Source organism: Microtus ochrogaster, chromosome 5, assembly GCF_000317375.1.
Source record: "Microtus ochrogaster isolate Prairie Vole_2 chromosome 5, MicOch1.0, whole genome shotgun sequence".
NCBI lineage: Eukaryota > Metazoa > Chordata > Mammalia > Rodentia > Cricetidae > Microtus > Microtus ochrogaster.
This window is the reverse complement of record NC_022012.1, coordinates 82850453-82861129: the sequence shown is the minus strand read 5'-3', so window position 1 is coordinate 82861129 and position 10677 is coordinate 82850453. Positions and strand designations below refer to the sequence as shown.

The 10677-nt window shown below is 45.4% G+C and overlaps 1 protein-coding gene across 4 annotated transcripts in view; it reads right to left on the bottom strand.

Moving 5' to 3' along the window:
- Window positions 1-8097, bottom strand: part of Setd2 (SET domain containing 2) — a 99143-nt gene extending 91046 nt beyond the window's left edge. For 2 of the 4 annotated variants that reach the window (XR_001228933.2, XM_013346544.2), the window contains exons 1-2: window positions 6992-8097; window positions 3051-3155 (exon numbers count right to left, since the gene is read on the bottom strand). Coding sequence is in view for 2 of the 4 variants with exons in the window: in XM_013346544.2 (XP_013201998.1) it covers window positions 3051-3155; window positions 6992-7062 (176 nt within the window). In the remaining 2 variants the exon portion in view is untranslated. Of the gene's footprint in view, window positions 1-3050; window positions 3156-6991 lie in introns of those variants that run through there. The other 2 variants (XM_005347995.3, XM_026779475.1) reach the window with 2 other exon arrangements.
- Window positions 8098-10677: the final 2580 nt, after the last annotated feature.

The window sequence follows — 10677 nt, the reverse complement described above, 5'->3', positions numbered from 1 at the left end:
AAAGAAAGAAAGAAAGAAAGAAAGAAAGAAAGAAAGAAAGAACTAATTCCCAAAAATGGTTCTCTAACTTCTATACAGCAGCATGACATTCACATGCCCACCTCACATACTACCCACTCATTTTCATACACATGCACACACACAAATTAGGGGAAAGTAATACAAACAGCAAACTTTCCACTACTGGTGGTGAATCTAGGCTAAAAATTATATATTTTCCCGCCTATAATTATATAAATTATGCCTATAATGCAAGTATTTGTTAAATTGAGTCAAGATTGGGAGTCTTCAAAAAAGTTATTCTATTATAACCTGAGATGGTGGGACGGAGAGTGAGTTTTTCGCTCACTAGTTCTCTATGCACATGTCTATAATCCCATAATACAGTAAAATAATTTACAGACTAGGCTTCATAGCAAAATCTTGTCTCAAAAACAAAATGAAACAAATAAGCCAGATTTCTCAAGAAGAAATCTAAAACTGATTGTTGGTGATTCTATGGTGATAAACTATGACTTATAATAGGTTTTAGTGCACTATAAAATAAGGTACTAGGGCTGCAGAGATGGCTCAGTGGTTAAGAGCATTGCCTGCTCTTCCAAAGGTCCTGAGTTCAATTCCCAGCAACCACATGGTGGCTCACAACCATCTGTAATGAGGTCTTCAGGAATTCACACAGACAGAACATTGTATACATAATAAGTAAATAAATATTTTAAAAAAAAAAAAGAAATAGAGACTTAGCCTTCCACCTCGGGAGGGCAACCAGAGGCAATAACCTGTAATATTTAGAAAAAAAAATAAGGTACTATTCTAGTTATCTTTTTGTTTAAGGTACTATTCTATAGTTGTACTGAGTGAATTTGTTCAGTGAGTCTCTAACCCAACTTGCTTTTGCTGTCATTCACCATGACTATTCTATCTTCTCAGTACAACTGACAAGACTCATGGAAAAACACACACTAAGGTTAAAAAGTTATTAGAATACCTATTAATAAATCATGCATGAAAGTGGTAGCATACAGCTTTAATCCCTGCACCTGGGAGGCAGAGGCAGGAGGATCTCTGTGAATTCGAGGCCTGTAACATGAGGGGCTGGCTTGTTGGGGTTTCTGTCCTGCCCGGTAACCCACAGCCGGCAAGCCCCAAAGAAAAATCACACAGAGATATCTAAAAGTTATAAAGCTGATTGGCCCATTAGCTCAGGTCTCTTTTTTTTTGGTTTTTCAAAACAGGGTTTCTCTGTAGTTTTGGAGCCTGTCCTAGAACTAGCTCTTGCAGACCAGGCTGGTCTCGAACTCAGAGAGATCCACCTGCCTCTGCTGAGATTAAAGGCGTGTGCCACCACCGCTCGGCTTCAGGTTTCTTATTAGGTCTTATTATGACTTATATTAACCCATTATTCTGATCTATTTTAGCCATATGGCTCTGTATCTTTTTCAGCTGGCAGGTCACATCCTGCTTCCTTGGCAGTCTGCACAGGACTGGGAGGAATCAACTTCCTCCTTCCCAGAATTCTCCTGTTTTCATTGCATCATTTCTACTTCCTGTCTGGTTTTCCCACCTATACTTCCTGTCTGGCCAATCAGCGTTTATTTAAAACATGATTGACAGAATACAGACAATTCTCCCACACCACTTCTCCCTCTTTAAGAAAAAAAAAAGGAAAATATCCATAGTTCATTTTTGGGAATGTGGGTGTAGTATTCCAGGCTACTTCCAGCTGGTTTGGGCACTGATAATCTTACAGGGACCTAACATGGTCTACAGTGTGAGTTTCCAAAGACAGCCAGTGCTACACAGGGAAACCCTGTCTTAACAACAAAAACAATGATAATCAACTAACTACCAGGTATGGTGACCTTTAAGGGACCAGAAGCAGGCAGATCTCTGTGAGTTTTAACTAAACCTGGTCTAAACAGTAAGTTTCAGGACAGCCAGCGCTACATAGTGAGACTAAGTCTCAAAAAAAAAAAAAAAAAAACAAACAAACGCAGGACACAGTGGCATACACTCCCCCCCCCACACACATACATACAGGGGCTTGAATCTAGAGCCTCGTGCATGCCATGCCAGTGTTCAACCACTGAACTCTTATCACCAGATAAGAGTTTCTTTAAGACTGGGTCTAAGTCTGGCCTTGAATTAACTCAGTAACCCAACCGTGCTTTGAATATTTGATTCTCCTGCCTCAGACTACCAATCACTAGGAGGATTACTAGTCTGTACCATCAGGCCTATGGAGGGTATACATTTGTAATTTTGGCTCTTAGAAGGCCAAGGCAGGAGCTAAAGGTCACCAGGAGGTACCAGTGAGATCGTGTCTCAACAGCAAACAACCAAAAAGGCTCACACACTAAATCTTCACAGTGGAGATTTCAAAGGAGAATTTCTTGCCTCATGGTGTCACCTATATTCTCAGCACTGAGAAAGCAGAGGCACAAGAGCCATGGAGTTCACATTAGCCTTGACTACAACACTAAGATTTATCTAAACTGTAAACCAAGATGAATTTTTGGTCTTTATTTTTACTACAGTGGAACAGTGGATGTCTTGTAATCTCACCCAGTCTGGTGGCTTTGTACACTGCCTAAATAGATTACTATAGCCAGGCGATGGTGGCGCACACCTTTAATCCCAGCACTCAGGAGGCAGAGGCAGGAGGATCTCTGTGAGTCCGAGACCAGCCTGGTCTACAGAGCTAGTTCCAGGACAGGCTCCAAAGCCGCAGAGAAACCCTGTCTCGAAAAAAATAGATTACTACAAATTTACAAATTTATCTCCAGTTTAGACCTCCCCTCCCCTACAACACCAGACTTATGTAACAATCCAACCTAAACATCTTAACAAGCATCTCCAATTTACTGTGGAAAAAAAAAAACCCCTACTAATCCCAATTTGCTCTTTCTACATCATCCCTAACTCAGTTGAGGGCAAATTCTGACAGACCAAGTCTTAGAATCACCATTAACTTCTCTAACATGTCATGTGTCAACAAATCCTATTTACTCCTCCAGAAACATCGAGCACCCATCTAGTTCAGATACTACCTTGGTATAAGCCACCAGCAACTTTCTTCTGGATTACTAGCTTCTTTACAAGTCTTCAGGCTTCCACTCTGTTCCTCTGCAATGCTACAAATGAGCCTTCTGAAGCTGAAAGCAAATCATATCATTCCTCTGATTAAAACTCAGTGGGGTGCACATGCAGTGCCAGATACTCAGGAAGCTGAGGCAGGAAGATTACTTGAGCTCAAGAATTCAAAGTAGCCTGGGTTACTCTCAAAAAACAAAATCACACAAAAACCCCAGCCAAATCTGTAGAATGGCTTTACAGAGCTTTGTGGAGTCTGCACTCATGATATTGTGAACCTGTTTACTATCACTTTCCTTCTCATTACTGAGAATTGCCTCAACAAGTTATTACCCCTACTTGAATTATAATGGTTACTGCCCAACCACCCCAACTCCTGCCCCTCCCATCGGACACACTTTCTTTGTTTTTTTTCTGAGACAGAGTTTCTGTCCTGGAATTGGCTCTGTAGGCCAGAGGTGGCCTTGAACTCACAGATATCTACCTGCCTCTGCCTCCCAAATGCTGGCATTAAAGGTGCATGCCACCACCGCCCGGCCACACACGTATTTTACATCTCGGCCTAATTATTACCCTCAAGGATGCTTACTAGTTACCCCACTTTAGATTGTTACTCCTTCAACAATAAGAAATTTCCCACATCCTATAGGATTTCCAAGGCATTTTACCTTTGGTCATTCCTCATAATTTATTGTTTATTGACCTCATTGGAAGTTAAATGCCACTTTTATCATTTGTTTGTCTCCTCTTTACGACAAGTTCCCGAGGACTCTGTTGGACATGCTATGCCCTCAATATCTACCCTACACTATCACGGACATCCAATGTAGTTAATCAAATGATGATAGCCATTTCACCTGAACACAATGTCATTTACACTGTAGGAAAAGCCAAGGCCTACTCACATGCACCTGACTAAGAATGCGCGGAAGACAAATACAGATCATCATGCTCAACTCAAAGTCTAATCAAAGCAAATTTACATTCCAACTGACACTTCTTCAGAGAACCATTTCAAACCATCCCAAGGCTGAAAGGGAATGAATGACTTGCCCCTTCACAACCAAGCTTCCCCTCAACTACAGTCAACTTCATCTTTTATCTTAAATCATACCTCTCAATTTTCCGTATTAACCCTGGCTAAAAGTACTTAGACACAAAACCTAGCTAAAAGTACTTGAACACACTACACTCTGTGCCAAGAGCTGTTCACTCATCTCATGTAATCTTTTCCAAAGCCCTAGAAGTTGCTACTATTAGGATAACCATCTCCAAAATGGGAAAACCTAAATTTAAAGGTAAGTCATTTGTTCAAGATTAGTGTTCAAGTGCAGGTTTGTCTGACTCAAAAATATGGTTCTTTAACCTTGCATTGTGCTTCCCAGTTTTAAACACTACTTCCTCACGTGGTCTGCTATCACTTTACTTCTCATTTCTTGACCAGGCCTCATTTTCTTCATATGTAAAAGAGGGGATATTGTTCAAGATGCCTGCCAACATCAGTCCAGTACTAAGAAACATTTTATAACCTATACAGGTAAATAAACAGGGGGAAAAAAAGACATGTATTAGAACTTACTCTTAGAACTCTGAAGCAGTAATGTCAGAAAAGCAATAAAATTTCTGAGACTGAAAAACAATAAACATGATTTCTCACTGTAGTTAAGTTTTTCTGACTCCAGTTTTCCACATATTATGAAAAATGTTTTGCTCCAATAAAAAAAAAAAAAAGGATATAATCCTATCAGCAAGGATGATGTCTTCACCATGCAACCTGGAACAAGTCACTGAAAGGCTCTTGGCCTTTCCTGGGCTAGCATGTTACTTTGTACAAGGAAAGCAATCAACATTTACTGAATGACACAAATTCCTCCTGAGGTTTTTCACCTCTCAAACCAAAAACCTATAACAGAACTTTGCTACTGAACTAATTATACAGTAAATCCAAATATTCCAATTAAAATGTTAATCCAAAGTCAAGAACCCAGGAAGGATAAAGCCATGCTGGTTTACTATTGCAAGGGAAAGATGGATTTTGTTTTATTAAGACCACATAAAAGACTGTGCATAGAGGTGACCTATGTTATTAAGCCTTCTGCAAAGCACAGAACAAACTAAAATGCCAGAGAACAGCTTTAGGGTCTCTGCAAGCTTAAAAAAAGGCGAGATGAAACTACTCAGGCTCTTAGGTGAAAACAGGACCTTTAAAATTGTCCCAATAAAATTTTGTACTAAGGCAACATAAAATATTTTGCTTTTTGTGTGGATATAACCACAAAATAACTTTTATGTTACAATATCAAAGAACTATCTTGGAAGATTCAGACAGTCCTGAACCAAGGTTAAAAATTTGGCAAAGGTTCCAAAGACTGTGTAAAGTGTCATACTTTAGTTATGAAAGTTTAACAGCTTCACTAGATCTCCCCACAAACGTTAACTTTGGAGCGAATTTTGTGTGCTCTGAAGTGTATCAATAAGAGCAAAAAGAGTTAAACAATGGTTTTTCAAGTCGGTTCTCACCCACATTGTAATCCCAGCGGTCAGGTAGCTGAAGAGGGAGGGTCCCAGGTTCAAGGCCAGCCTGGGCAACTGGGTGAGACCACTTAGCTAAAAAAAACAAAATGAGCGGGGCGGTGGTGGCGCAAATCCCAGCACTCAGGAGGCCGAGACAGGCAGATCTCTGTGAGTTCGAGACCAGCCTGGTCTACAAGAGCTAGTTCCAGGACAGGCTCCAAAACCACAGAGAAACCCTGTCTCGAAAAAACAAAATGATCCTGTAGAAATTTAGGAAGGAACTGACTCCAGACTCTGAAGTGGAAGCTTTCTGTTTACTTTTGTTGTGTTTTGAAGCCATCTTCAGTAAGCAGCCAAGGCTGCCTACAGTCCTAACTCAAGTGGTAGTGGCGCCTCCAAACCTGACTGCTAAGCTTGCTGTGCTATCAGATACTGCCCAACAGAAATATAAAAATGTCCCAGACTGAAAAGAAACTATACTTTGGACAAAACTATGTTTCACTATTTTCTTTAGAGACTATGCAGAGATTTTGAGGTCTCTTAAAATCTTCACACGGAGTAAAAAGTCACCCTTGTAGGTAAGATTCTGTTACCTAAGAAATAGTATGCCAAAGCGTTCAAGCCTCATAATCGAGAAAAGAAACGTTCGTCGGGTTTTCACTTTCAGGCAAAAACAAAAAACAAAACTGGTGTCACCTCAACAACGGGACCAGACAAACCTCGCCACCATTACAAAACCCAAATGCCAAAGGTACAGAATGTGAAGCTCACAGCACTTTTGGGCCTGGGTCGGGTGCCCAAGGGGGGGGCGGAGGGGAGGAATCAAAACCAAGACTGCAACGCGGGGCCCCTTCGCGGATCACTGCAGAGAGAGACGCGCGCTAGGCCCTTCCGGTCCGAGTTGCCGTCACCGGTAGGCAGGGCGACGGGTCGAGCTTCCACCCGAGCCCGGGGATTCTCGGCCTAGATCGCCGACGTCCTATAGCCGACTTTGGCCTCAGCCGCGCCTCGGACTATGCACCGTGGTCTGCGACCGAAGCCTGGACCGCCGCCGAGCGTCCTGAAGGAGCTGCGGGGAGCGCCGAGCTCTGGGCCGGCCGACTGAGGACGCGGCAACGGCAGTGGAGGCCGTTGCCGCCCCTCCCCCACCGGGCCGCCCCAACTGCCGCTGCGACGCGAGCAGCGGTATCCGCGCCAGGTTTAACCGCCCGGCCGACCGAGGCCAAGCGAGGCGGCCTGAGGTGGCCGCGCCGGGCCTGTTCCCCACCACGACCGCGCGAAGCCGCCCAAGGGCCCGTTACTCCGCGCGCCGCCACCCGTCAGGACGCGCCGCCCTCGGCTGAGGCGACCGACGGCAGCGGGAGGCCGCGGACCTGAGACTTACTCAGGGGTCGGGTGCTCGGGATCGTAGAAATCCCCCATCTTCGGTGGCGGCTGCGACGGCAGCTGCTTCATGAGGAGCAGCTGGAGGCGGCGACGCTAGCCCCCTCCCCGCGGCAGGCCGACGCGGGGGAGGGGACCGGAGGGGAGGAGGCCGCTGGTCCGATCGCGGCGGCGGCAGGGGCGGCCCGCGTCGCTGGCTGGCTGGCTCGCCCGCTCACTCCCTCCCTCCCTCCGGCAACCGCCCGTCGCTCTCTCCCTCACACACTCCCGGAGCAACGCGCACCCCGCCCGCCCTGCAGCCTTGCAGGCCCAGCCCCTTAAAGAGACACGAACAGGCAGCCCACCGGCCGCCAGTCGGCGCGCTTGCCCCAGCCCGCCGACCCTGGCAGGGGCGGGTGCACCCCGAGGGCCGGGCCGGGCCGGGCCTCGCCTGCGGCTTCCCGGAACAATAAGTCCCAGGGCTGCGTGTTGTAGGCGGGTCCCGGAGCTGGGGGGGCGCCACCGCTACCCCTCCCCGGGCGAGAGCCCGAGCCCCTCAGGACACCGGCCTTCTTCACTCGAAGCCCGCCACCACCCGCCGCCCGAAGCCCGGGAGCCCTCGGAGAGCCCGGCCTCCAGGCCGTGAGGTAGCGCAGCGGCCGCTCTCGCCCCTTTATTTCTTCTCTCCAGCCTCTTCATCCCGCTCTCCACGCCAACGGAAAGCCAGCTAAGCTGGGGATGCTTCTCGGGCCGGGCTACTCGGACACGCCCCCCTCCTTCAGCCTCCCGCGCCCCCACCCCCGTGGCCCCACCACCTCCTGCCTTCCTCCTACCGCCCCCCCCCGACCCGGTATTCTGCCCTCACCCCAAAAGGCTGAAAGACAATGTTTGTTGCTTAGGCCTCGGAGGCAATGAGTGGGGAAAAGGTTATTAATTGCTCTCTTGCAAAAGAAAAAAAAAGGTTAGATAACGTGTTTCTGGAAGGAGAAGTTGGACTGCGCGAGAAACTGTTAGGTAAACTTACACGACGCCGAATGTATAGTAGTTGCGTATCATGAAAGTGACAGTAGAGAGTTCAAATCTTTGTGGAGTTTTGGGGGGAAGAATAACCACTAATTTTTAATTGGATTTACCAATAAATTGAAATGTGATTTAACAGAAGTCCATCACTAGCTAACTTTGTCGTGTTGTTGATGTTTAGACAGGATCATCTGTAGACTTTTCTTTAACACTTGAACGTACACCCTCTTGAATGCTGGCATTCTGGGTTTTAACAAGTTTTTTGGTTCGAGATAGGGTTTTTCTGTGTATCTCTAGCTATTCTGGAACTCACTGTGCAGACCAGGCTGGCCTTGAACTCAGAGACCAGCCTGCCTCTGCCTCCCAAGTGCTAGGTAGGATTAAAGCCCTGTGCCCCATCGCCCCGCCCTCACTTTTAAAGTGTATTTTTAAAATGGTGTTTATCTGTATGGTGTGTGTTGAGGACACACGTGTGGGGACCAGAGAACATTAGACAATAGCGAGTCCATTCTCTCCTTCCAATATGTGGGTCCCAGAGATGTAACTTCCATCATAAGGCCAGGCAGCCAGTGCTTTTATGGGCTGAGCCATCTCCTGAATTTTTTTTTACTTGTATGTAGGTAAGCAGTATCTATTTTCTCTTTATCATTTTATATAGAGGTTAATCGGGCTTTATTTTTTTTCCTAGTAACTTTAGCCAGGTTCAAGGTGCACAAAACTCTTAGGTGTCAGTCTCCCACAGCCATTATTTTGTACATGCGTTTTCATCTGTGGCACTAGAATTTGATATGTACATTATGCTGACCATAAACTCAAAATCCTCCTACCCCAGCCTCCAAGATGCTGGAGTTACAGGTGCCGGTCACCACAGCCTGCTGAAGATGAAAATTTTTTTTTTTTTTTTTTTTTTTTTTTTTTTTCGAGACAGGGTTTCTCTGTGGCTTTGGAGCCTGTCCTGGAACTAGCTCTGTAGACCAGGCTGGTCTCGAACTCACAGAGATCCGCCTGCCTCTGCCTCCCGAGTGCTGGGATTAAAGGCATGCACCACCACCGCCCGGCTTGAAGATGAAAGTTTAAATGTGAACAGATTCTCACTGATCTGAGGATAGAGGTACACATGAAACCCTGAACTTCCTCTTTTTCTTCACTTTTCTGTCTGTTTATTTGGGGCAGGGTTTTGTGTGTCCCAGCTGGCCTTGATCTCTATATGTAGCCCCTGATGACTTGAACTTCTCTTCCTCCTGCAGCCACCCCTCAGTGCTGAGGTTACAGGTATGCATCAGTTTACCTGGTGCTGGGAATTGAACTCACGGCTTCTGAAATACTGGACAAGCACTCCATCAATTGAGAAACATTCCCAGTACATAAAACCCTAAACTTAACAGATGTCAACACATTTTAAGTTATTATAGTCCAATGGATAAGTTCTATCTGGCACTATGTATACCAGGCAGTTTCTAGCCATATGATACTGGACATGACTGTTTCTCGGGCTTCTACTGCCTTGCCTATAAAATAGAAGTGTATCTACCACACAGATAATATTGGTGAACATGTTTGTACAATGCCTCTTACTAAACAATAGGGTATATTTAAGGCTTTTTTTTTTAAAAGATAGTTTCAATTTGTAGTCCAGGTTTGCCTTGAACTTGAAGTCCTCCCGCATCAGCCTTTTGGTGGGTCACCATGCCCAACTCTTAGATTTTGAATAGGTTTGGAGCACTTTGCCTTAAATACTCCATAAGCCACTGGCAGCCACTTGGCACTAGAATAGAGCTATTTTAGGTGGGAACAACAAGCTGAGAGGAACCTAAGGTAGCGTGTGCAGGTTTCCCATTTCCTTAAAAACAAAGTAAATGGGGGGCTGGAGAGATGGTGCAGCGGTTAAGAGCATTGCCTGCTCTTCCAAACGTCCTGAGTTCAATTCCCAGCAACCACATGGTGGCTCACAAACATCTGAAATGAGATCTGGTGCCCTCTTCTGGCCAGCAGGCAGACACACAGACAGAACATTGTATACGTAATAAATAAATATTTAAAAAAAAAAAAAACAAAGTAAATGGAGCTGGAGAGATGGCTCAGTGATTAAGAGCATTGCTCTTCTTCCAGGGGAACCGGGTTCAATTCCTAGCACCAATGTAGCAGTTCATGACTGTCGGTAACTCCAGTTCTACAGGATCTGACACCTTCACACCGATGTGTAGGCAAAACACCAATGCACATAAAATAATTTTTTTAAAAAAAGCAGTTTTTTAGCAGGGGACAGAACAGTACTTGCAAGGTGATGATAACAGTCTGGTCATAAGCTACTGGAGTAAGCATGTCAAACCATGGGGTCAGTGGAAATCATAAGGCCCATAACTCTTTGATTCAGAATTTTCAGTCAGGCAGTATTTTTAAGAGTATTCAGGAACCTCTGGAGTCTGCTTTGCTGTGCCTATCCCAGGTTGGCCTCCGCCTCCAAGATAGGACTGCAGATACGTCCCTCCACATGCAGGCTAGATTCAAGGCAAAGACAGGCATCCTTGGAACACATCCTGGCAGAGATCAGGGGCATCAAGGTCATCCTCAGCTACACAGTGAGATTGGGGCCAGCCTGTGCTATTGTGCTATGGGAGACTCTGGCTCACAATATAAAACATGATTTGGATATCCTTTTTTTCTTTTTTTTTTTTTTTTTTTTTTTTT